The sequence below is a fragment of the Colossoma macropomum genome, unplaced genomic scaffold (assembly GCF_904425465.1).
Source record: "Colossoma macropomum unplaced genomic scaffold, Colossoma_macropomum, whole genome shotgun sequence".
Taxonomy (NCBI): domain Eukaryota; kingdom Metazoa; phylum Chordata; class Actinopteri; order Characiformes; family Serrasalmidae; genus Colossoma; species Colossoma macropomum.
The window spans coordinates 41,172,770-41,200,464 of NW_023494791.1; the positions used below are offsets into that span (position 1 = coordinate 41,172,770).

The following is a 27,695-nucleotide window of genomic DNA, read 5'->3' on the forward strand; positions in this document are numbered from 1 at the left end:
TCCATTTTATTGAGTTTCCTTTATTCATTTAGTCAGATTTGTTTCTGCAGAGGGAAGATGTACTGTGAGTTGGAGCACTGAGAGGCCAAGTGTTTTTTATTTAGTATTTTAGTAGGTTTTACTTATTTATTAGCATTTAGTACTTAAGCTAAAATTATTAGCTAAGTATTAGCTAGCTTATTAGGAGCTCTCCAGCCCCCACTCTATACCTTAATGATGTTTATATTTAACACAACAATCATAACACTACTGAAACTTAGCCAAATGTTTCTGGAGTGGCTGTTTCGGTAGTGACAATTTTAGCTATTTTTTAAGTAAAACTCAAAAATGCTAGCCAGTACATGACTATCAAACGCAGCTTTGAACAGTTGTAGACACATAAAATTATAATAATTTTTATTAAAACACAAAAAAGTTTACTTAATTGCTGAAAATGTGTTTTGGTAGTGACAGTTCTAATGTTCCATACTGATTTACAGACTTTGGCACGCATTTCCGTCAAAACAATAGGATTTAACTGCTCACCATGTGGCCATGAGGGACAGGGATGCAGCCTCACTTCCTGCTGTAAAATGTAGGGGTGTGGCTAAAATAAGCTCTAAAACTCTTTGTGTTTCGGTAGCGACATGAAGTTTTTTATTTAAAAATTATACTCATTGTCACGCATCCCTCAGACCTTGCTTTCGTTAAGGACTTCCCAGAACCCCCTGGGAGATCACATGCCTCCCCCAGGACAGGTGAAAGTCTCACCACCAGCACCAACCAGTCACTGTACTTCCTTGCTATAGTATTGATGTGTAGCACCTGTGTCTGATTATTATGACCTGTTTAGGGACTTTAAATAGAGTGTTATTTCTTGATTTTGTTATACTGTGTGCTGCACCGGTTTCCTGTATTTTTAGACTTTACCATTTTGTCTTTAGCCTTTTCATTTGTTTGCTTGAATTATCTCTGTTATGTTCATTTGGATGTTTCTGGTTTTGACCTGGCCTGTTTTTCGACTCTGTCTCTTTTGAAAGTCTATTGGAGTCTATTTTAACCACGTGTCTGACCAGTCTGGTTGCGTCAAACTTATGTTTATCTTTCAACCTCACCTTATAAATAAATTAGAAATTAGAAAATTAGAGAGATCTTAAAAAAACATTTAAAAAGTATAAAAATATTGAACAAGTTTAGGAATTATTTTCACAGGTGTAAATTTAGTGGTTAGGGTTTGGAAATGCCAGCACCAATAGAAAGTAACCTGTAAATGATGGTTTTGTAAATATTTATCTTATTACTGTCTCAGTTTATTTCTTGGTTTTAAATAGTAATATATCTAATGTCTGAATACTTTGTTCATGCCTTTTTATTTACAACCCCAATTAAATATGTAAAATGTAAATAAAAACAGAATGCAATGATTTGCAAATCTCATAGACCCATATTTTATTCACAGTAGAACATAGAACACGTATCAGATGTTGAAAGTGAGACATTTTACCATTTCATGAAAAATATTAACTCATTTAGAACTTGATGGCAGCAACGCATCTCAAAAAAGTTGGGACAGCGCCGTGTCTACCATTGTGTAGCATCCCCTCTTCTTTTAACAACAGGCCAGTTCAGCACCCGGATTATTAACGTATTTAGAACTTGATGGCAAAAACGCAGCTCAAAAAAGTAAAGAAGCAAAGGTGGGGAGAGGGTCACCAATCTGCAATAAACTGCGTAGAAAAATTGTGGAACAATTTCAGAAAAATTTTCCTCACGTAAAATTGCAAAGACTTTGGATATCCCACCATCTACAGTACATAATATCATCAAAAGATTCAGAGAATCTGGAGAAATCCCTGACACAAGGGACAAGGCCGATGGTCAGTATTGGATGCTCATGATCTTCGGGCCCTCAAGCGACATTGCATTAAAAACAGGCATGATTCTGTACTGGAAATCACTGCATGGGCTCAGGAACACTTCCAGAAATCATTGTCTGTGAACACAGTTCGCCGTGCAATCCACAAATGCAAGTTAAAGCTGTATCATGCAAAGAAGAAGACATATGTCAACACGATCCAGAAACGCTGCCGTCTTCTGTGGGCCAAAGCTCATTTAAAACCGACTGAGGTGAATTGGAAAACTGTTCTGTGGTCAGATGAATCAAAACTTGAAATTCTTTTTATAAACCACGGATGCCGTGTCCTGCAGACTCAAGAGGAGAGGGACCTTCATCTCTGATGGTATGAGGTTGCATTGGTGCCTATGACGTGGGCAGCTTACACATCTGGAAAGGCTCTATCAATGCTGAACAGTATATAGATGTTTTAGAACAACATATGCTCTCGTCCAGAGAACGTCTTTTTCAGGGAAGGCCTTAAATATTTCAGCAAGACAATGCTAAACCACATACTGAATCCATCACAACAGCATGGCTTCGCAGAAGAAGAGTCCGGGTGCTGAACTGGCCTGTTGTTAAAAGAAGAGGGGATGCTACACAATGGTAGACACGGCGCTGTCCCAACTTTTTTGAGATGCGTTGCTGCCATCAAGTTCTAAATGAGTTAATATTTTTCATGAAATGGTAAAATGTCTCACTTTCAACATCTGATACGTGTTCTATGTTCTACTGTGAATAAAATATAGGTCTATGAGATTTGCAAATCATTGCATTCTGTTTTTATTTATATTTATTTACATTTTACACAGCATCCCAACTTTTTTGTAATTGGGGTTGTATTTATTTATTGTTTTTGGGGGACCAGTTTAAACTATTTCAGTAGAATGATCCATATAGGTATTGACCACGAGGTAGGATTACCACCACTTACCATTAGAGGTTCTTTAAACAAGACTGTGGTGGCTTTTGTGCCAGTCAGACAGAGTCAGGTTCCTTCAGGAGTCACTAATGCTTACATCCATTTCCCATATTTCACACTGTGTGTCTGTGAAGGTGGGTCAATAGTGTAGCATTAGCACTGTGTTTCCTGTAAAGGCCCCGCCCTCCTCCTGTAAAGGGCTGCCGGACTCTACCTGTAAGACTGCTGCATCTTCACTCTCTTGTCTTTACCATTGCTGCGGTAAACTAAGTCTGTCTCCTCCTCCCAGTTTCGGGCACTAGAGCTCACACGCGGACGGCAAGGACCCTCCGCCTCAGCACTTTTTCAAAGTGCACGCATGCATGTGCAAGAAACAGTGCATGCGGCTGCATTATTGATGAGCGCGGATCCTTGGAATGACCTGGCAGGGCCGTCCTGTGAGCGTGTGAGAGCGAGTGAGGGTGGGTGTCAGCAGAGATGGGGGAAAGGAGTGCAGCGCAGCAGCCTCAATACGACGGCCTGTGCAACTATGCCCAGAAAATCACCTCCTGCTTCGGACTGGACGGTAAGATGCAAACTCCCTGGCTCACTGGAGAAGCTTTCTAGCTGGTCGGATTTTCTTTGTGCCTGTCCTTGGCATGACTGTCTGCCCATGCTGTGTGGTGTCGTGCGTGTGTAGCTTGGTTTCAGGCTGGTGAATGTACTCCCTTCTGCTTGGGAGTTGTCCCAAAGCCTCTGCAGTGGGATTGATGCTAGCTGACTGAATGGGCTTAGTGAGTCTGGAGTGGAGCTGAGGTGAAACAGGAGCACGCTCGTAAAGGCTTTGTCCTTATCCGCTCGGTAGTCTTTTCCCGTTGCGATCTCACTGTTTATTAGCGGCGCGTTAATATTACACCTGACTGGGGTTTTTATAGCACAGCAGAGGTGCCTAGCATGCCACAGTCTGAGAGCAAAAAGGGTGCAACATTTACAGAAGACGAATGGATGCAGCGTGCATGCTAAACCCCCGCTCTCTTGACTCGGTGTGCCCCCTAAGGACAGCTAATGTGGCAGAAAACATGAAAAACAACCTGAACCCCGCCCTGTTCACTCACATTAGGACAGAGCACAGAGTCCTGCTCGGGTTATTCATTGCATTGGATGGTCCAGATGTTGTACAAGTCTGTGGTGAATGATAATGAACAGCGAGGATTGATGGCACATTAAAGGGAATTCCAACAATTTTTCAAACTTTCTGTATATGTCAGTTAGGTGTAAACAAAGTCGTTCAGAGTGGTTTGAAATGCAGCCTTCTAGAGAAACCTACCGTGTCAGACTTGATATCGGGGGTGGTGATAGGAACCAGACATCAATGTTTTTTAATGTTTCTCAAAAACCTCCCAAACATGTTGCTTGACACTTGAGACTTTGTTTTATGATAGTTTTGTTATCAGCTTTTGGCCTAAAATGAATGCATTTTTAAGAGAGGTACATCGAGGCTGTTGTAAGACAAAATAGTCCCCCAAAACCTTATTTTTTTCAGATTTACCACTAATCATCAACTTACAACATATGTAAGAAGTTCACTGGAAAACAAAATGGTTATGTTTTTGTAAACATTGTGACGCTTGGTTCCCATCACCACCATTGTAAAGTAACGTTTCTATACAATGCACCAATTTACATAGGATTCTGGAATTAGGCAGAATTAAAAAATAATAATAATAAAAATAGAATGATGGAATTCCTCATTAAACTGAGCTGTCTGTTTTATGAAAAGATTTTCTCCTTCAGAATGGTTTTGCGATCAGTACGTGGTCCACAACCCTTAGAAATCTACAGTAATTATTCACATTTTGCCAAAATCTACTATTTAAATTTAATATACTCAAATTTAAACGTAATATACACATAATTATGAGATGGATTACATAGTTATGAAAGGAAATACTTTCAGTTTACATTCAGTATCAACACATAGGAGTCTGTTCTTTCTTTCTGTTAGTTTTAATGACAAACTATGACAAAAACAGAAATGTTAGGGATGGTTTTCATCAAATTCAAATTGCAACAATAATTACAGTAACATAGTATCGATTGAAATTGTAGAATTTGCATTTTTGCCACATTTTATGCTATGAATGAGTATAGCGTTAATGTGATATATCCAAAGCCTCAGTGAGCACGTTTACATACCTTTTTAATTCATTACACATCAATCACTACGGAAACTTAAAGCTACACTATGTCATTTTGGGGATTTGGAGACCTCTGTGGTGGAAATGTGTAATTGCATGCAACGTGTGGAAGAACATTTTGTGGCATCGGTTGTGCTTCAGAACCCTTCCCCAAGAGGATGAATCTGACTGAAAGAGAATTCAAAGAGAACTCAGACAAAACTTGGTGAAGGACGTGTCTTCCGAAGATGCAGGTGAATTATCTACTATTGTCATCATATCTTTATTAGTATAATGTTGATTTTGCAGCTGAGACTTAAACATCGGACCTTCTTTTTGAGCCTGTGTATGTGAAGTTAATACATAAAGACGCATGATGAGGTCCAAAAAACTCCCACGAAATCCAGCCTGACGCCTCAGATTTTAAATGATTGTTTCAGGCTTTATAGGGCGACTCATAACAGCACATGCTCACCATGTTTTAGCCACCACGTTTTTTCCTCCTGACTCAGTAACGCTACTTTTTAAAATTTTAACAAAAAATCTTACATGGTGCAGCTTTAATCACCAGTCAGATTGCAAAGAAGATGAGTGAGAATGTCTGTAGTCTGTCACTCAGTAGGGTGCTGGAATTTGGTGCCTTTGCATATTTCATAAGCTGTGGTAAGACTGAACAAAACTTCCCAGGCGAAAAAAAGGGATTCATTCTGAGAGGGAAAAGATGCAGGATTGCAAAAAAGAAATTTGCTTTCGGTAGCAGCTAATTTCACTATTGAGATTGATCTAGGTGAATTAGTGGACCTTGGAAGCGTGAGCTGAAAGAAAACAAGGGGGGCAGGCTGCTGTGTTTTAATTTCTGAAATGACAGAACGTAGAAACTGCTCCTCATTCAACGTAATGTCACTTGTTGCTGATGCATGACTGCCTAATTATTGCTCCAAGTCTGGTGTGACCACAGCTATTGTTATGTGAAAGGCCACCGAACACCAGATGCGCCACATTGCGTCAGGCAGCATCCAAAAATTAGAATCAGTCATTTTAATGAAGCTACATGAACCAGCGGTGACATTCCACAGCGACATGTGCCAACGCTCGACAACTCTGAGGACTGTTTCGATTTTTTGCTGGTTTTTCCAACGTGGATCCTCTTGGATTGAGAGGTCGTGTGTCACTTTTCACAAGGTAACCAATCAAAAAAGAGGGCAAATAAAAGTAAACCAGAGAGTGAACACGGGATTGTACAGGAGGAAATGTTTGCTCGCATTTACGATTTAAAGCATATTCAGCTCGAAGGTAAATATTAACTCACTGGCATATAAACCATCCTTTACATTGTGATCACAGATGTTAAAAAACTTTAAGGAGTGGACGTCGAGTACCCCTGACCACTGTAGCTTGCTTGCTTGTTGTAGTGTTCAAGGCACTTGCTAATGTTGCTAATTGCTAATGTTCACATAGGCTGTTTAGGAAGAATTAAACCTGGAGGACTTTTTCTCCTCGTCTTTCTCCTCCGAAAAGAAGCGCAATAAATGCTATTTTTTTATCTTTCTCTTAAATGTGATGTTTAACTGGGGACTGATTGTCCTGCCCATAACACCACCCATGAAGATCTGCTCCGCTCCTTTTCCCTTCTCCAGACCTCAACATCATTGAAAGTACTTGGATTGTGAAAAGCAGAAAATGAAACCAACCTCTAGGACTGAACTTTGGAGGTGTGGAAAAGTATCCCAGCAGATTTCTTGGAAAAAAACTGAAAGCGAGTCTCCCGAAAAGAATGGAAGCAGTAACAAAAGTGTAGTCTTTGAGGCTTTTGTGTCATTTTCTGCTGATTAAATGTTCTGTATTTTCCCCTGATGCTAAAAAATGAAATTAAATAAATGAAGGGTGGTCTCTGACCTTTGCCCAGTACTGTACGAGTGGCTTTCATAACAGCACAGCAGTGAACATGCTCTCAGTAGTCAGTGTCAAATAGCTGTATTTTTGCTGGCGTTAGCCTGGGGCTCCCACTGCTGTGCCATACCACACCCATTATGAATGTAAATCAGTGGGATTAAGGACCTCTGCATGGATTATACTTTTGAGCTGGCCTGAATTTGCTGGGTCTTTCAGAGAGTGCCTCTCATATACTGAAGGTGCTAAGGGTTTCTTTTTAAATAAATAAATAAAAAATGATCTCTGTCGGAGAAAGACAGAGTGCTTCATGGCTGAGGCCGAAGAACAGCTCTATTATTCATAAAGCTCCACACCAGCTGAGAAACATTAACTCTGACAAATCTCTCTCTCTCTCTCTCTCTCTCTCTCTCACTCACACACACACACACACACACACACACTCTTCTAAATCCTTTTGAAAGTCAGCATGTTAATCATTTTGGGAAAATGTTTGATATCTTGAAGATTAAAACTCAACATAGTTCATATCTTCCTAATCCTGCTTAAACACCCAATCCTACTCGGTGCACGCAAGTGTGCAGTGTTGCAGTCAGTTCGCCTGTCCCAAGGGCTGTGGCCTGCTGAGCGGTGCAGTCTTGTGCTCTCTGTTATCACACGCTGTGATACTTCTGCTGTGTACAGTAAGGCTTCTGATAAAACAGTTCATATAATGAATCACATTTGACCACTTTTTTTAATTGTGTGGTTTATCATAACTCTGCAGCTGCTGTGGTACTTCAGCAGGAGCATTAAAGTGATCAGCTGCCTTCAATCGGTTTGATGATTGAAATGCACACAAAAGTATAGATGGAGACAATCAGAGCCTCTCAGAAAATAAGAGCTCTTAGTGCTTGGATGAGGTCCATGCAGCCATTCTGCCAACATTGGAGACATAGCATACCTGTCCTCCACAAGCGTGGCTGGTCTCACTTACTCACCGACTGAGTGACTGATACCCGTTGTTGAAACGTGCATGTACATGAGTCTCACAAAGCCAAGGCTTTAATTAATAAAAGGTGCAGTATGTTTGCACTTAGGCTGTGTCTGATGGAAATTCTCACTTTGCAGCATAAGCAGTGTTATTTCATGTTTTTTTAATGTTCAAGGTGATGATGAAGTCATCAAGTGCTTGTACATGTGTGCACACACTAAGTGTTAGTAGTATTTTTGGTGTTGATCTTTATTTTTAGAATGATCATTTTGTAGAGAGTTTGCCAATGTAATGTGAGCTAACTTCAAAGCTATAATGCTAGTGATATTAGCATATTTGATCGTAGTGAGAGAACGAGTGACTTTCACTTTTATTTTTATACTCTCAAGAGAGAACGGGACATTTGCTGGACTTTACACATGATTGTGGATAGCTTTAGACATTTGTGTGAATGTGTGTGCATGTCTAGAGTGGGAGCAGATAGAGTATGCCATAATCCAATTCTCAAACAAGTCCACGGAGAACGCAGATTTAACTGCTCATTTGCCAATACAGGATGCCGACTGCACAGCTTAACATGGTGAAGAAAGTGGAGAACATCAACTCGTTCAGGCTGGAACGCAACTGCTATCACAATAAGTGCATGACACTTTATTATTAAGCACACCAATCAGATGTGTAACGGGAATGCATATCTTCAGTACTAGATCGGGCCTGTATGTGGGAGTGTTGTTCAGAATTAGTTCTGAGAAGCCAATATTTAAATTAAATCAGAGACAGATTCAAATTCCTTAAAAGATCACAATTGCTGGTCGTTGCAGTGTTGATGGAGGTGAGCAGAGCCTCTCAGTGTTGGAAGACTTCGAAACAGTCTCTGTCCAAACACTGGCAGGTCTTCTAATGAGCCATGGAAGGACAAGGTGTGGCATACCTATCCATGTACACATCTGTACAGAATGTTTCCCCAAAATTATTAACATTCTGACTTTCAACAGGATTTGAAAGGGTGAGAGAGAGATTGATTTGTCAGAGTTAATGTTTCTCAGCTGGTGTGGAGCTAATAGAGTAGTATCAGATAGTTGTTCTAGGCTGGACAAGTCAAAGTATGACCTGAATCAGAGACGCAAACCAGGAATAGTCCTAATGTCTTGCTTGTAATTGCTTACTGCAATCACTTGTAATAATCACAGTATAGCCTCAAGTACATTCAGTTCAAGCTGTATTTATAGGCAAAGACTGAGAAGTAAAAAAAGACAAGTTAAGGTATCTGGTAATATTCTTAGAGGCATGATCCTTTTCTTATTTGCGGATTACGGAGCAGAGAGGTTTTTTTAGTGTCAACACTGCTGTAGTCAAGTGTCATATGGTGCCAGCGTCACCTAATCACACCCTTAGAGATAATCGGCGAAGTGGACGTCAGGCCTAATCCTCTTAGGGGAAGGCAAGGAGCTCATGGTGTAGCCTAGGGCGGATCTCACACCATAAGCTGCCTCTTGCCCTCTGCTCTGGCTGAAGTCTGTGGATCTCACTCTGGGCTTAGACCATCCTACCTGGTGCATCCCAGACAATGAGATGTGGTAGACTGGCTTTCATATGAAGTTTCTAGCTAGAGTGGAGATATCGCATGGAAGATCACAAGACTTGACAACTGAGCATCCAGATTTGGTCGAAGATCAAGATCTTCAAGATGATCAAGTGAAGTTGGTGATCTACGTCCAAGGTTGGCCATTTGCCGTAGAAGATTGCAAGGCTAAATCCCAAGGCTGCTGATGGTTTGCTTGAAACCTGCTGTGAAAATTTGAGATTTTCATCACTGCAAGTTCATCGCTTCAGTTGGTCACTGGTGACTCTTGGGTCAGAAGTTTCTCAGGAGGACGAACACATTGGCATCCATTATCCAAGAGCAAGAGTAGTCCCAGAGGCACCAAAGCAGGTGTGGATAAGAACTTTGGGTCAAGCAAGAGTGGACCGCAGTCATGCCCTCTCTGCCCACTCTGAACAGCCTGGGCAAGCTATGCGGCTCCGGACGCAGCCAGCAAGTGGACCGCAGCCGCATCAAGCGCAAGAACTCAGTCAAACGGATGTCCGTTATTGAGGATGGGCGTGTGGCAGAGGTGCTCTACCTCATCCCCAAGCAGTCCATGATGCAGCAGCTGCCCTTCATCAACCCTGATGACTACTACCTAACGGAGAGTCTGGTGCCAGGTACAGTGGGGGATGGGTTTAGGTAGGGGAGCTCAGTAACTTCTTGAGGGTATCTGTTTGAGTTAAGGTAACAGGTCTTCTAAAACGTCTAGCAAATTCATGCTCTGCTTGGGAGACATATCATATCAAACTGGGCGATATATCAACATATTGCTGATGGTGGAAGAAAACCTTGTATCTCAATTTTTGTTGTTTTTCAGTTTTTCATAATTTGAAAAGACCTGTTGCATTTTGTGTAAATTTTATGATGAATGGACCAAAAGAAATGGCCCAAAACAACTCAGAAAAAAGTCTGGTTCCATTGACTTACATTGAAAGTAAAGTAGGTTTTTTCCTTCTCCTGTAAAGTTCTCATTTTGGAGATACAAGGTTTTCTTCCGACAACTCACTTCTTGGGAGATAAGTTATGCCAGACGGAATTGGACATATTAATTTTGAAAATACAAATACAAAATAATGTGAAATGTTCACTGCTCACTGTAGTGCTGCAGTCACATGTTCGTGTTGAAAATACCATCGTTCAGTGCCTCATGACGGTCCAACGGCGGCATTAGTGGTGGGTGATATGACAAAATATTATATTACAACACTTAAAGACATTTTCACGAGATTTTCTGAGATTTGGATCAGACAAGATAGAACCTGTAGTACCACATATAAAACGCTATAATAATGACAAACTGCATTACACTAAATACAATTAAACTGGCCTGATTATACTCACTTTGTAATGGAACATGAAGTTAGTGTGTTCTTTCTTTACGATACCCGTGATATGCTCAACAAAGCAAATTGTAACATAATTTATGATGATAACGATAACGTTGTCATATTGCCCGCTCTAGGTGGCATACAGAAATAGAAGCGTTTCCATAGTGACAGCGTTACCACGGAAATGGGTGACATCAGAGCAAAGTTTTAGCAATATCAGTTCCCCATTTAAGGTGAAAAGGCAGGAGGACACTCTATTCTCATTTATTTATAATTGATTTATTTATGTTTATGTTGTATACCACTGGGTGATCCTAGACTTCACCAGTGAGAAGTTTGATGTTCATAGCTCCCAACATCAACATCCAGTTTATTTCATGGCTGTGTTTAATGGCAAAAGTTAAACTCTTGGCGAAGCATTCTGGTGAGCACTGCGATATATTTGAACAGCGTTTTTTTTTTACTCTCTGACTGGTGAATTGTCTTTTACCATGCTTCTGATCTACTGTTGATAACGTTAAACTATTTTTTCCATGTATTAATACTGCTTGGTTTGCCCATGGAGTCCAGGTGGGTGCAAGGAGATTATGAAAGTGAATTTATCATGTGCCGAACAGAGATTACTCGTTGTTAATAGGATGGAAGTGATTAATTATACTATTTGAGAGGCGCTGCTCTATAAAGGGAACGTCATAGCGGCTCACTGTGTACGTGCATGCATGTGAGAGAGAGAGCATAAGTTATGCAATCTCATAATCAGCAAGCAGAAGCCAAAGCAGAATTACAACTCTATGTTCAGGAATAAAACATTAATGGAGGTCCAGAAATCCTAACTTATATAATTGCAAGCTTCTGGCTGCTAATCAAGGGAGGACTAAGCAGCAGAGTACCAGAGTGTTTCAGCAGGGGATTACATTGGAGCAGTAGGTAAATATGACATTTTAGATTTGATTCGTCCAGCGACTGTTCCAGCCACGGTTCAAATCTCCAGATTTATTTGAGTGAGTGTGGTCTTTGCTGGTTTGGAAGACTAGATGAAGTCCAGCCAGTCACAGAGCAGCATTTTAGCCATCAGAGTTTGTCAACCGCACGTCCAAAGTTGGTATTACCATGCTAAAAGATGTGCATGTGGACAGGAACATGCAGTTATACGTTGGGACAGGGCTGTTTTTTAGCACATTTGCTTTCTTTGCAAGATTACGTAAATGGTTGATTTGATTTCCATTCAAAAAGGCAAATGAGTTCATTTTTCAGTGTCAGGAAAAAAAGCCTGCTTTGAGTTTTTAAGAAATCTGCAGGGATGTTTTTCCACACCTCCAAAGTTCAGTCTTAGAAGTTGGTTGCATTTTCTGCTTCTCGCATTCCAAGTAATCCTACATTCAGTGATGTTGAGGTCTGGACTTTGTGGTGGTCAGGCCGTTGTTCTGACGCAGCCGCTTTGTTTGATGTTGTAAGATCTTCTCAGCTTAAGTTTGTTTTCTTGCTGTAGAATGAATTTCTTCCTAATCAGTTTCTTTCTATAAGCTAATGCATGAGGTACTAAATATGTTTGCTTAACAGCATTCACGAAGCCTTCAATCAGTGCTGTTGTTGCATTAATTCAGATTACCAAACTGAATGTGTGCCTGAACGTGCTGGATGTGTGAACATGCTCACTCAGAGATAATAACAGTGCAGCCAACAATAAAGACAGCACGGAGCTTCTATACAGCATGGAGCTTTATACAGTGAAAGACAACACAGTAGCAAACAGAAAGCTCCATATGCTGATCCATTTTACTGTGACCAGTGTGGACGAGCAGCGCACTCCAACGTAACAAGCCAAAGTCTCTGAATGTATCAATGACAAAACTTTAAAAGCTCTGCTAAAATACTTTTGGCCTAGTATATAGTTGAATTATATTGCAGAAGTGGAAATAGCCAGGTTGTACTGGGGAACCTTAGAAATTTGTTTAATTTTGTAATTTGTAATTGTTTTTTTGTGACAACCCATCCTAAAAGGCCTATTTCTGCTGCATGTTCACATTAAAATACACTTTAAATGGCCTTTCCATTCATGGATTTTTATAATCAACCAATAAATGCTTACATTTGCTTTTCCTGCATAAATAAAAATTAAGAGAACATTTCTTAGAAGCTTAACTTCTGAAAGAGCTTCACCTGAAAGAACAAAACCACTCAAGCGTGTTGCCCACAACAGTACTTTTGACTGCTTGTTGCAAATAAATCAAGGTCTCTATTTAGCCCTGGCATTTTCATTACAGATCTCATAATCAACTTCTCCTTAAACCTATTTAGCATTATTTTTCTTAAATACAAATTAGCTGACACATTTTTTGTAAGAGTGTATGGCACTACTGTAAAATATTACTGACTCACAAATTGACATTAATAAAGTTATGGCCAAAATTGAAAAAGTGCCATGATTGACAGTTTTCTGAAAAGACAACTACAAACACCCAGACCAAAAAACTCTAAAACTACAATAAAAATATTTTCAGGCTTTTGAGACCAAGGGGGGACAACTCTGTCCCGTATTTTGAATTTGGACTGCAGTACCCATTGTTAACGCTTGCTGTCATTATTACATATTGTTCTTTTAAGATGTAAACAAAGTCATTCTGAGAGATTTGATGTTAAATGTCCCGTGTTAGAGAGTCGAGAATTGTTGATAGTGGTGGTGATAGGAACCAGACATCCAAACAGTTTAATACCTCCAAAAGCAACATTACAGAAAGCTTTCATATGAAATGTTTGCTTGATGCCTAAAACATTGTTTTATGATAGTTCTGAGAAAAGGTCTTGGCCTAAAACATTTTTTTAAAAACGTAGCGCATGTGTAGGGCATTGTGAAGTAAAACAGTATAGTAATTTTAACTTTACATTCAGCATTACATATGAAAACTCAGACAAGTTTAGGTTCATTGGTCATTTTGGATACCAAACCTTTGTATTGCATTCATATATTTGCACTGTAGATGATCACTGGTCCCCATCACCACTACTGTAAAGTAAAGACTTTGAATGGCATCTCAACAATTGAATTTTGCAGATATTTGGCAGAATTGGTGCAACTCCCTTTTAATACATGACCAGAAATTTGCCCCATAGTGCTTCAAGACTGGTCATCATGAGGCTCATCGTGATGTAGCAGGTGCTTTTTGCCACATTGTCCAGCTAGTTGTCGTTTGTCCTGATAATTTTGAGACCTCAGAGCAGGTTCTTTGTTTCTCTTGCAGCGCGTGTGCAGTCGCTGCTTTAGCTCTGCAGAAGCTGGGCTGTGTGGAGGGGACACAGTGACTGATGAGATCATTTAAAGGTTTTAAGCTCTGTATAACAGTAAAGGTGAAAAAGTCAGCCTGACATTTTGCCTTTTGCTAATGGAATCGTTTTGGAGTCCTTGTTCCAAAGAGCTCTCATGTTATGTAAACAGTGATGAATAATAATTTAACAGTTACAGTCGTATATGAAAGTTTGAGCAGCCCTGGTGAAATGTTGTTTTGTTGATTTTCTAAGTGAAAAAGTGAACACATGCTCCACAGAGAACACATTAAAATTTTAATGCACAATATATAACATGTGAAATGTGCAGAAACATTAAAAGGTGCAGAAGTGTGTTCACTGTAGAGGATGTGTTCACTTATTTTCACTTAGAAAATCAACAGGGTGCCTACATTTTTTGCAACTTAACTGAACAGTCAGTGCTGCTCCACAATTAGTCACTTCTTTTTTGGCCAATTTTAGTCACTGAAGTCTAATGTATGACAAATCAGCATGTACTCACTAATGCTAATGCTTAGCTAATGGTATTTATTTACCAAAACCTAGCAAAAAAAGGTGGTTCCTCAAGGGTTTCTTTAGTAAAGAATATGGTTCTATATAGAACCATAAACACGCAAAGAACCATTTACATGCTTAAAAGGTTCTTTGCATGGTGAATGATTCTTCAGACTGATGGAAAAGGTGCTGTAGATGGTTCTGTATAGAGCCTTTTTGAAAAGGGCAACAGTAGAAGAACCCTTTTGGGTGCTATATTGTTATAAGCTTGATATCGTAACAAAAGCAGAACCCTTTTTGGTGCTATATAGAACCATCTACAGCACATTTTCCATCAGTCTGAAGATGCAAAGAACCATGCAAAGAACACTTTAATCATGCAAAGGGTTCTTTGAGTGTTATTGGTTCTATATAGAACCATTTTCTTTACTAAAATACCCTTGAAGAACCATCTTTTTTTAAATGTGCAGTGGAACCCTTTTTGGTGCTATATAGAACAATTTTAAAAAGGGTTCTTTAAAGAACCCTTCACAAATGGGTTTTTATCATAGAGAAGAACCATTTGGCCATGCAAAGAAGCATTTATGCATTCAAATGATTCTTTGAGTGTTCATAGTTCAGTATAGAACCATTGCCTTTACTAAAGAACCCATGAAGAACCGTTTTTAAGAGTGTTAAATACTGCTAACACTTGACTTTTGCTAATTGTATCTTATTTTGTGTGTGGTTTTGTGTATTTTTATGGTCATTATGATTAATAATGCACAGTTGGTATGTGTTCATAAGCAAAGTTAATGTATAGGTATACTATATGTCCAAAAGTATCCAGACGCCCTTTATAATTGGTCAGTTCAGTTGCGCACACAGCATAGAATAGCATTGACCAATAGAATGGGATGGTCTGGATCTGCCGCACACGAGGGCTATAAAGCCCCCCAGCTTTGGGCAGCAGTAGGACTGCATTCTCTGGAATAATGGGGCCCCATCCAATACCTTTGGGATGAGTTGAAGTGATCCAGAACTAATCATTCAACATCAGTGCGTGACCTCACTAATTCTCTTGCGGCTGAATGCAATCAAATCCTCACAGCAATGTTCCAACATCTAGTGTAAAGCCCATTAACTGCCGCAACGAGGAGGGAAACTCCCTATTAATACCCTGGATTTCAGTAGAAACGGTGGATGAGCAGCTGTCTACAACCTTTTGGACATATAATGTACCCATATATCTCTGATTTAAGGGTGCCTTTTGGGCAAGTCCCATGTGTGGGTGCGCATGCAGGTGCACTTTAAGAGAAGCCCACTTGACTAACATATTCTGCTGTTGTCACATGGCAGCCCCTGCAACCTCCATACTGCAGCGAGAGATGGGTGAGCCCACAGCGGGACGTGTGAGGGAGAGAGAGAGAGAGAGAGATAGAGAGAGAAAAGGAGGGGGAGGGGACGGAGGGAGGGAAAGGGAAGGGGAGAGGAGGAGAAGAGAGAAAGAGAAAGGGAAGCACAGGGAGTAGACACGCGCCGGACCGCCTCACTGCTTTCTTTCTTTCTTTTTGTTGTCGTTTGTGCTGCTTTGAGCCGCCGTCTCTTGTTCTTTCTGGAGCTTTCTATACAGCATCTCCTGCAGCAGCAGCAGCAGCAGCAGCAGCAGCAGGACAGATAAACAGCCAGGCTTCATCTCACTGCTGATGGTCATGGTCAAGAAGAAAGGTGATGTGCTTGCATGTGAGAGAGAGAGCGAGAGAGGTAGAGAGGGAGTCTGTGGGTCTGATGAAGTCGCTGTAACAGAAAAAGTGTTTTGTGAACATTTAAAAATGCCGAAAGGGTTCTATATAGGACAGAAATAATGGCTTTTGACAATAGCAGAACCCTTTCACATGCTATATACAACCATTTTTAGAACAGTTCTCTAAAGAAACGTAGATATCATGTTCTCCGTCATGGAAAAGAACTGTGTCACCATACAAAGAAACCATTTATCTTTTCAAATAATTCACGATTCTATATGTAACCATTGCTTTTGCTAAAGAACCCCTAAACCACTTTTTTAAGGGTGCGAGCTTCCCCTTCAGGCTACGTTGCATAAACATGCACCCTTAGTGGTTCTTTGAGGGTTCTTTGAGGGTTCAAAAAAGCATTGCTGGCCCTTTCTATTGTAAACGTGTACTTAATAGCACCAAAAAGTAATAGAACCATTTTGTTTTGGTTCTATGTTGAGCCCTTTTTTCTATGTTCCATAACGAATAGTCTTAATACAAAATTAAAAAAGCAACACTTTCATATTTTTGAGTGAATAATAGTTAAGAATGCCTTTTATTCAATCAGGCTGTCGTGAACATATGTTTGCATTGTTCGTCCATCTTTCTTAGTCTTATTTACTTTTGAGATGGGTCACAGGCTTCTGGACACGTGTTTGAAAGTCCTTTTTGAGGCGGTAACACATTTCTGCAGAACTTACAGCCGCGTGCAGAAGTCTGCAGTCGCATACAGCATAAACACGCACTGCAGTGGCGTTCATGATGTGGCTCTATAATCGTGGGTCATTGTGGGAAACACGGGGTGCGAGCTGTTTCTGCTTCAGGAATAAGAGACTGGTTATATAAGGCAATGAGTCATATTTAACTGCATGTGATCTGTTTGAGTTGCTGGCTGTCGAACATTGATAAACAGTTAGATTGACTGATTCACTGACTGACTGATTCACTGACTGACTGATTGACTGGTTGTTGGAAGCCTAAGTCTGTCTCTGTGTTGCGGTACTGCAGTTTTAAATGGGACGTACACTCGCACGGGGTAGACCCACGGGCAGCCTGCAGCTGTAACCATGGTAACCCACATTAAGAGGTATGGTCCATTGTTGGCTGTCCTGTGGTGGCCTCTTTCACTTAATGCATCTTACTTATGAAGAATTTGTCTCAGCAGTAGAGACAAACACAGCGGCCAGCAAATAAAGCAAATAGACAGTACAGAAGTCAGACCACCCTTAGTTTAGTTAATTTCCAGTCAGAATGGCTCTAAAAGCATTCATTTGGCAGCATCATCAGGAAAGAAAGCAGAAAATGTATTTTAATAGAAAATTACACAGAAGCCGTAACAAATAAATATATTTTTTTCAGTATTTAGTGTGTCCACACTTCTACGTGTCCACTACCTTATAGCTTCCATTCATTTCGGATTATTTGTTTTCAGTTTTTCAAAGAAATCTACAGGGATGTTCAAAGTTCAGTCTTCAAAGTTGGTTAGATCTTCTGTTTCTTACAATTACATATACAATAATGTGTAAAAGTCACTTTTAGACACCACTCCTCCAACGATTCTTCCAAAATCTGTGGTATTAGTTGGGTGTTGGCACCATTTTATTGCAGTAACATCCTCTACTATTCTGGGAAGGCTTTACACTAGATGTTGGAACATTGCTGTGAGGATTTGATTGCATTCAGCCACAAGAGCATTAGTGAGGTCAGGTACTGATATTGGATGAATAGTTCTGGATCACAAACCACTCTAACTCATCTCAAAGGTACTGGATGGAGCTCCATTACTCCAGAGAATGCAGTGCCGCTGTTCCACAGCCCAAAGCTGGGGGCTGTATACCCCTCTAGCCAACGCTGGGCATTGAGTACGGCTCTCCAGAATGTACCATTCTATTGGTCATGCTCTGAATGCACAGTTGAACACCTGTGTGAGTGGCTGCACCTTAAAGTAGCTGATTCAACTCATTAGAAGACGAATATATGTATATATATATATATATATATATATATATATATATATATATACACACTATTTACAGATAAAACTTTTCTCATATGTGCAGATTTAACCATTTCTACAGAATGCTGTAACAAGAGAGTTTTGAAGGTCTAGTGACTGTGAGTGACGGGTACTCTGTTGATCTGCACTTTGTTTGAAGACTGGAGCCTGGAGAGGTTGAGTTTGTTCATTAAAACTGCATCTGTTCGTGAAAGTGTGCCACTACACGACGCACCTCCGACGCACTCTGTGTACCAGAGTTAATAGATCCAGCTCTCTGAGGATGACTCAGTAGGGTGCTGTAGCTGCAGTCTGGAAACAGGAGCACGACAAGAGCAAAGTTAAGTTGGATCTGAGCTTCTTGTTGCGTCTTTTTTAATAGACTGCATTGTGCCTTTAGGAGCCATTAGGTTAATATGGTGAAAGTGTGGTCATCATCATTGTCATAGCCAAGGGTGGGGGGGGTTCGAAAACCAAGATCCTAAAATAAATCTAAAACCGCATTCAAATTAAATAATATTTGATGATGCGTTACCTCTTTCCTCACCAGTACAAATAACCTGTAAAATATGTAGAACATGAAAAAAGAAATAATCGGTTTTTGCACAGCCATCAGCACAAGTGTATTACATGCCTGAAAACCCCATTTGGAAAACTGTGGGGCAGAGTGGAAGGCTTGTCTGAGCTTACACTGATGTCCTGTCAGTCAGTTTACTAGACTGATTTCCTGTCAGTCATTTTATAAGACTGACTTCCATCTAGTGACTTAATAAGACCCTCTTTTACACCACATTACCCCCCATCTTTATTTATATAAGAAGACATGCCAGAATCTGGTTCACGCCTGCCCTGGCCGGTTCTAGTGCTGTGGGGGGAAAAAGCACGTTGTGCAGCATAAAAACTTAACAACAAGAAATTTGCTGAAACATAAATCAACACTGGAAGTGCTTTTTAAAACACAAACTATTGCATGCAAAGCAGGTTAACACCTGGACAGGTGTTTGGTTAACACCTGGACAGGTGTTTGAATGGTTGACGATACATAACAAATCAAGTAGATAAATCTTTATCACATAGAGAGCTGGTAATGATATATTTATGAGTTGGATAAACCACCTTCATAGAGATTTATGTGATACTAGTCAACTGCATCAAACTGGACGGGGCTCAAATTGGCTTTTCCAACTTTTTCAAACTTTCTATTGCACCTTAAGTGCGGCTGTAGAGGTGATGTTTGCCTCATCACAGCTCATTACATAGAAAAACAGGACATTCTTGACTATTCTCGAGCTGCAAATCTAATGCCAACTGTTTATAACCTTGAAAATTCGCAATCACCTGGACAAAAGAGACACAGGATTTTGTGACCTGCTCAAACGCTGAGCACTCGCATAGCATAACTAGTTGAAAAGTCTCTCTGAATAAGTGAAATGTATGTTAACATAATTTAACAAGTGGAATAACTTAGTACTTTGCCAAAGGGAGAGCAGTGTTGTGGCCCTCTCTTGATGCGTATATCTTTTACCTAGGTTCCTGAAAGCAAGCACAACAAACCTGAGATAAATAAGCCTATCGCCATGGTAATGACTGTTGTTAATGTCTTGTGCAATTGTTGGTTTAGCTATGAAAAAGGTCTGCGCTCAGTATACTGTATTGGCTGTATTGAATGCTTCAGTCTCCTCTCAAACAATGTTACCATAATTCCACACACTGATCATCTATATATAAAACAAAGTAATGCAATACGCTTAATAAACAGCCTACCTCATCGCTAGAAAGTCATGACAGTTCTTTGTAATGCTGGCAAACTCTAAATGAACTTAACAATGAGCACCTTTGATTATACAGGCATTCTGTTGTTGGGTGGGAATGGATGATGAATCCAAAGAGTAAAAAAAGTTCCAGTGTTGTTTAGTTCACCTGTCTAACTGCTTAAGGTTCACGTTTCTTTCATTTTGACTCATGCACCTTTTAATATAAGTGCATAGTCACTACTGTATAAATTATTTTGGGTCCCAAAAAACATCAATAGCTTATAAAATAGCTAATATTATAATACTATAATAGTGTTAATGGCCGGCAGATGGAACAGTAGCTGTTTATTTTGTTACTCAGTGTTATTTTCCGAGATTATAGAACAGTTGTTCTTATTGTTGAGAAGAGAAGGTGTGTCTGTTTCATTTCATTAACCATTTGGTGGTTACCTTGCATTATATTGGTCTTAACAAATGAACTATGCTTGTACTGTCTCAAATAACCAATATAATATAATATGATCAATATCCACCAAGTGCATGTACCATGTATATTTACTCACAGATGATGTTTAATATAAGGCAGCTGAATCTTTGCAAGGCTTCTGATGCTTTTCTGCCATCAATATAAAAAAGGTATAGAATCCGAAATGCTTTTGGGACAGTAAAGTTGCATGAGTTAACACTTATATAGATCATTCTACCAGCTGGTTCCAAGTCACAGTTGAAAACATTATTTGACTTGGACTTTAGACTAAAATCCTTTTGCTTGGAGTAACCCCATATCTTAATTATGTTTATTTTATTAAAATGTGATTGAACATTCCATTTTGTCTCTACCAAAACAGTCATAACACTACTGAAACTTTACCCAGTGTTTCAGTAGGAAGTGTTTTTGGTAACAATTTTAGCTAATTTTTAGCAGAACTCAAAAACACTGGCCAGTATATGACAAGCATAGCTTTGAACAGTTGTACACACATAAAACCATAATATTTTACATTAAAACATAAAAAACTTTAGTTAATTGCGGAAAATGTGTGATTTGCTGATGACAATTCTTAATGTTCCACACTGATTTTCAGATTTGGGACACATTTAATTCAAAACATTGGGATTTAACTACTCACCATGTGGCCATCAGGGATGGGAATGCAGCCACCCTTTCTTCTCTAAAAATAAGGCTCCACCTATGGAACTAAAACTCTGTGGACTAAAAACTCTTTTGTGCTGTAATGTCAGTATTAATGACCCAGTGCAGACCAGATGCTTTTGCTACTCCTCTCTGCTGCATTTTTTGCAGAGAATAAACAACAGCATGCTGGCTGTCCAGAGCAGAAAGTAACCTATCGAAAGTGAACCATATTAGCTTATTATAAACTTATTAATCATTTTTCATATAACCCCTTAAATGGCACCAGCAGGCCCAAAGTTTTATTACACACTTCTATAACGTAATCAGTTTGCATTGAAGTGCCTGCAGTTACTGAATAATAAGCCTTAGTATGTAATAAGCCTGGGATCTTAAAGGGTTAATCATTAAGGTGAAACATAAATTAGCTTTTCTTATTCATATTGAATATTCGAATGTTTGGTAACATACGCGATAGTTGCAGCCCTGCCAAATTTGTGTTGTGCATTTGTGCCAACCAGCCTCAATATGGGGTACAGTTTATTAATGCAGATCAGCAACTCCTCAGTGCTGCTTCACCGAGAATGTTTATATTTCTGTTGATTATTTTTAGTCAAATTTAGTCGAGTAATCCTGGCGGCTCTTTACTGCGTCAGATGAAGGTGTTCTAGTGACACAGGAACAGCTCTGTGTGTGGTAGATGTACTAATGGGGGATTAATCAGTCTGGTCATTCCTCTAAATCTTAAAATCTTGTTGGGACTCCCGTCTTAACCACACAAGTGTGTGTGTGTGTGTGTGTGTGTGTGTTTCATTAGTAAAGCATGCCAGCAGACATCAATTAAATAAGGCCTAAGCGTAAGTCAATTTGCAGTTGGTCTTTTTCTTTCCACTCTCTCTGTCTCTGTGTTCTGCTGTCCTTCCCTCCCTCCATCTGTCTTTCAGAGAACATCCCTGAGTGCTGTTTAGGCTTCAGCTGGTATTTATAGAGCTTTATGCTCCATAGCTGGTGATGGCTTTGTTCCTGCATCTATGTTCAGTCTGTTACAGGTAATGCTGACATATCAGATTTTCAGGAATAGCTCTTATATCATTTATTACACTGTGATAGGGCTCTTATGTCTTGCAGGTATTTACAGGTTGATAGATTCTTGTAGGTAGGTAGGTGTTACTAAATCGCATTACAGCTGTAATAAACAACTTTTTTCCGTATTATTTGCTTAATCATTGTATGTATCCCCTACAAAGTGATTTTATTGTTATTTATTTAGTTACTTGCTCATGTGCACTGTTAGAAATAAAGGTACCGTGCAGGTAGGTTTTCCGTTCATCAAGGTACAAACAGTGTAAATGTTCCCTCAAAGGTACAACAGTGGTTTTAAGGTCCGATTGTGTTCCTTTAGTAAGTTTTTCCCAGGTGAAAAGTACGTATTTGTACCTTTTCATAACCAAATGTTTTAAAACAGAACAATAAAATAAAAGCCTGGAGACGAGACGGGGTGTGTGGATTCAGTACAACTTAGAAAATATAATTTCGATGGATTAAGGAACAGTTATGTTCCCTGACTAAAGGTAATGAGATGTACCCTTGAGGGGACCACCCCACTGACAAGAGGGGTGCTGAGGGGTACTGCCCCAGTGATAGTTTTGTACCTTTTTTTCTGAAAGTGTACAGGGAAAAAACTTAAATCTAGCATTTTTCTGCTAATTTTAGTGCACAATTTATATTTATTTATTGAATTTAACACATAAGAAAATTAAACAAGAAATATAATATAGACTAATATAGACACAATATAGACACTTCTTTTGCATGGGCCTTGTTTTATGTTTTTCTAAACACAATTGTGTACTAAATTGTGTATATGTCAAAGTATTTTCACCATAATATATTTTTTTTAATTTGACAGGCTTTTGCACACGCTCAGCCTCATACTGCTATTATTAGAACCGCTTAATAGACGTAAATGTAGTCTAAGAAATCCAAAACACTTACTAAAAGTATCTGTAACAAAACCTCATATGCATTTTTCAAAAGGGTTTAGAGTGAATTTGCTTCAATTAAAGGATATTCATTTTTTTCTTGTAGCCTTCAGTGCGAGATTGAGCTAATTAACCATAAAGACATTTTTCATGACCTTTTTATCCATCTTTACTGAGGGTGCCATTAATTATGGAGCTGACTGTATATTACATTTTTATATTTCAAAGTGTAGCCACAGTATATGGTTGGGCGTTTAATAGACAGCTGCCTCTCTCTGGCAGAGGGAGATAGGGTCCTGATCTCTCTTTACCCTCCATGAGGAGCCTTTGTTCAAGCTGAGATGAAATGGAACGGGGGGTGTGGCTTAGACAGGGGAACTGAATCTGATAAATATTCATGAATCAAGGCTTCAGAAGCCCCTGTTATGTCTGTCTGGTGAATAGTATCGCAATCCCCAGAGAACACACGCCACACATGTGCAACAGCGCTTGTTTGCCCCACCGTTTGTTGTGCACCGTGCAGTGTTGTGAGTTAATGCATGATTATCATTGTGCCTGGTTGTGTATTGTAGTGTGTGTATATGTGTACACAAAAACTGTCAATAGTTAATCCTCTTATCAGTATTAAAACGCATTGTTATTTGCACAGGCCATGCATGCGTAACCCTGAAATCTGTCCCTGGGGGGGATGATAGCTAGTCCTCATCAGTTTCCCTCGCAGAATCAGCATCTTTTGTTGCTGATTACATTATAGAGCGAAGGGCTAGATGACCTAAACCCCTCTTAGTGCTACATCATAGGATCTTTGTTGTGCAAGTTAGGGTTATGACGATACCACAGTTTTGACTTTCTTACCAATACCAGGCTTATTATCACAATGCTCGATGAGCAATACTACAAAAATAAAATCATGATACTGTAGGGCAGGGAGCTCAATCATGGTCCTGGAGATCTACCACCCTGGAGAGGTTAGATCTATCCCACACATCTGACTCTAATATTCAGATGCTCCTGAAGACCTTCATTACCTGGATCAGAGGTGCTAGATTAGGGTTGGAGCTAAACTCAGCAGGGTGGTAGATCTCCAGGACCAGGATTGGGCACCGCTGCTGTAAAGCATTTTCATGATATACATGATATTCATGATATATTTTATAGCTTCATTTATAAAATGCTGTGAATTCAGTGATTATTTTTGCAAACGTTAAATTAAAAAATTATTTATTTGAGAAGGCACCAGATGAAAAAAAAAAAATCAAACATTTGGTAAAAAAAAAAGGTAAATTAAACCAGAAGGGAAAACTTTAAGTTGACATAACAAAGCTCTTGCTTTGAAATCTCAGGTGGTTGCTAAGGTGTTACTATGTTACCTCAGGTGGTTGCTAAGGTGTTACTATGTTACCTCAGGTGGTTGCTAAGATGTTGCTATGCTATGCCAGATGGTTGCTAAGATCTTGCTAGGCCATTGCTGTAGAATCCGAGGTGATTGCTAAGTTGTTGCTAGGCTGTTGCTATTGTATCCCAGGTGGTTGCTTAGGTGTTGCTAGACTATCGCTATGTTATCCTAGGTGGTTGTTAAAATGTTGGTAGGTCCTTGCAGTATTGTCTCAAAAGGTTGTTCAGGTATTGCTATGCCTTTGCTGTGGTATCCCAAGTGGTTTATAGGGTGTTTCTAGGCCATTGCTATGGTACCCCAGATAGTTGCAAATTAATGTGTGTATATGTGGCAGCGGATAAACCAGTACTATGCAGTACATGCACCTACTATGTACTGATTGTTGTTTCTCTCTTCTGTAATTGGCCTAGATCTTTTTTATATAATATATGCAGTTGTTTAGAGTTCTAGAAATGTTCTAGATATACTTGGAAAATCGCATTGTGACGTAGTTTGTCTCTTCTGTCAACTTACCATCAAAGTGCCCATGCCTAATTTTCAATATCCAAAGTGTTGATTGTTTATTAATGCATTAAAGAAAACTAAGTAAAAAAGAGAACAATACTGAAACAGTAGTTTCAGTTTAATTAACGTCTGATTTTCAAATTCTGTCTTTTTCATCAAAACAGCATTCTATGAATAAATCAAATAACTACATCATTTAAACAAGCCTGCGTTCAACATAACCTATGATTCATTCTAATGTTAATTGTTTCTATTGTAAGTTCACTAATGTGATTAAACTTGTTACCTGTATGTTTTACATGCTAAAGGATGCTGATCTGAGTGAAATTCGTTTAAAATTTGTTTCACCTATAGGCTGAATGCGATGTCCTCATAGTGTTAGCCTATTTAGATAAAGAACTGAATGTACATAGTATTCCAGTGTTCTGCAAGTTGTAGCACAGAACAAGCATTGGATTTTCAATACATCGTGCCGCAATTGTAGGCCTGCTTAGTCTGCCAGCGTCGTGCCTTCTTGCACTCCCTCCACTTTAAATGGCAAGGCCATTCTCATTAATTTTTTATGCTTGTTCTGTGTCAAGGCTGTCGTCCTTTGAGAGGGTCTCAGCGAAAGAGAAAAGGAGTAGAAAAAGGAATAGCAAATAGCGACAATACCAGCAGCAGTGCGGTTTTAGATTTAAAGAACTACACGCAACCATAAGCTTTCTAAGCCATCAGTGCTGTCCAAAGAAAAACTTGCTGTTCGTTAGGTAGAGAATCTTATATGTCAGAGAGGCTTAAATATTTGTATGCACCTTTTCAACATCCTGACTAGGGCTGGATATTGTTAAAAAAACATATCAGCGCCAATACGGATACCTTGACTTAGATACCAATTTCTGAACAATACGTTTTCAAGGCCTTCTTTTAAATTACAAAAAGGAAAAGGGTGTGGCTTAAAGCAGAAATGGGTGTGAGATCCTGGAAGTGGGTACATTTACTGACTGCAGTGGATTGCAGACCAATCAAACAGCATGACCGTTAATAACGTGCATACAAAATGTAATTTAGACAGCCAATAAGCTGTCTGGATTTTGTTACAAGCATACCCGTTGACTCATGGATGCTAATATGACTGAGGTATTGAAATTTGGCACTGAATGACCCTTGTTGTTTTGCAATAGCTTAACATATTAATTAGAAAGCTGTGTAGATTTTGACATTTTCTTTGCAAAAAACTGCAAAATGGAAGGACGACTGACAAAAGTGACCCCAAAAAAATAGTAGTTCAGATTTGGGCATTGTAAAGTCTCATGTCATTATAAGTATGTCTCTAAAGGTAGTATATTCAAGCCAAGCTAAATCATAACTCAAGGTAAATGCTTACTCAAATCTTAAGTCCAGTTCTCTGAGATCTGTCAGCCTGGTCAAGACACAACAGCACATCCTAACCCAGCTTTTCTGTGTTTTTTAACAGTGGCACATACGCAGGACGCTCACCACCATTCGGACAAGCCTCTGATCCAGTGCTATAAGTGTGGGGAAGCATGCAAGGGCGAGGTGTTACGAGTGCAGAACAAGCACTTCCACATCAAGTGTTTCACATGCAAAGGTATGTACATTCAAATACAGGGCGAGTGCGTGTGGCACCTGGCTCACGTTTTTTGCAGCATACATAGGCCAAAAATCAAAGTAATAAATTGGCGAACTGCGTGTTTGGATCAAAAATCTGTCAGTTGACCAGTTCCATACCTAAAACACTATTGTCAAATGTATGTGGACACCCATCTTAAATATTGAGTACAGGTGTTTCAGCCACACCCACTGATAATAGGTATATAAAATCAAGCACATAGCCATAAAGTCTCCATAGACAAATATGGGTCGTACTGAAGAGCTCAGTGACTTCAAACGTGGCACTGCCATATGGCTCCACCTTTGCCTCAAGTCAGTTCTTGAAATTTCCCTCCTGCTAAATCTGCCCTGACCAACTGTAAGTGCTATTATTGTGAAATGGAAGCGTCGAGGAGCAACAACAGCTCAGCCACAAAGTGATAGACCATGCAAACTCACAGAGTGGGGCCACTGAGTGTTGAAGTGAGTAGTGTGTAAAAATAACCTATCCTTTGCTGCATCACTCAGTACAGGGTTCCACACTGCCACTGGAAGCAACAGCAGCTCAAGAAGTGTGCATGGGGAGCTTCATGAAATCAAATTGGTTTCTAAGGCCGAGCAGCTGCACACAAGCTTATTGCAATCACTATGCACAATGCCAAGCGTCGGCTGGAGTAGTGTAAAACACACCGACTCTGGACTCTGGAGCAATGGAGACATGTTCTGTAGAGTGATGAATCATGCTTTACTAACTGGCAGTCTGATGGCTACATCTGATTTTGGTGGATGCCGGAAGAACACATCCTAGTGGAATGCATAGTGCCAACAGTAAAGTTTGGCTGAGGAGGTATAATTGTCTGGGGCTAGTTTTCATTGTTTGAGCTCAGCCTCTTCGTTCCAGTGAAGGGTAATGTTAATTCTACAGCATAAAAAAGACATTTTAGACAATTAGATGCTTCCAACTTTGTGGCTACAATTTATAGAAGCCCCTATCCTGTCCCAGTATGACTGTGCCCCAGTGCAAAACATGAGCTCAACAAAGACATAGTTTGACGAGTTTGGTGCTGAAGAAATCCA

General features: G+C 39.6%; 1 protein-coding gene across 1 annotated transcript in view; it reads left to right on the top strand.

Moving 5' to 3' along the window:
* The first annotated feature begins 3,037 nt into the window (after window positions 1–3,037).
* The window catches only part of ablim1a (actin binding LIM protein 1a), a 73,516-nt gene continuing 48,858 nt past the window's right edge, over window positions 3,038–27,695 (top strand). Inside the window, 2 exon segments of the mRNA XM_036575087.1 lie at window positions 3,038–3,360; window positions 26,482–26,616. Of these exon segments, the coding sequence (XP_036430980.1) occupies window positions 3,273–3,360; window positions 26,482–26,616 (223 nt within the window). The 5' untranslated portion in view covers window positions 3,038–3,272.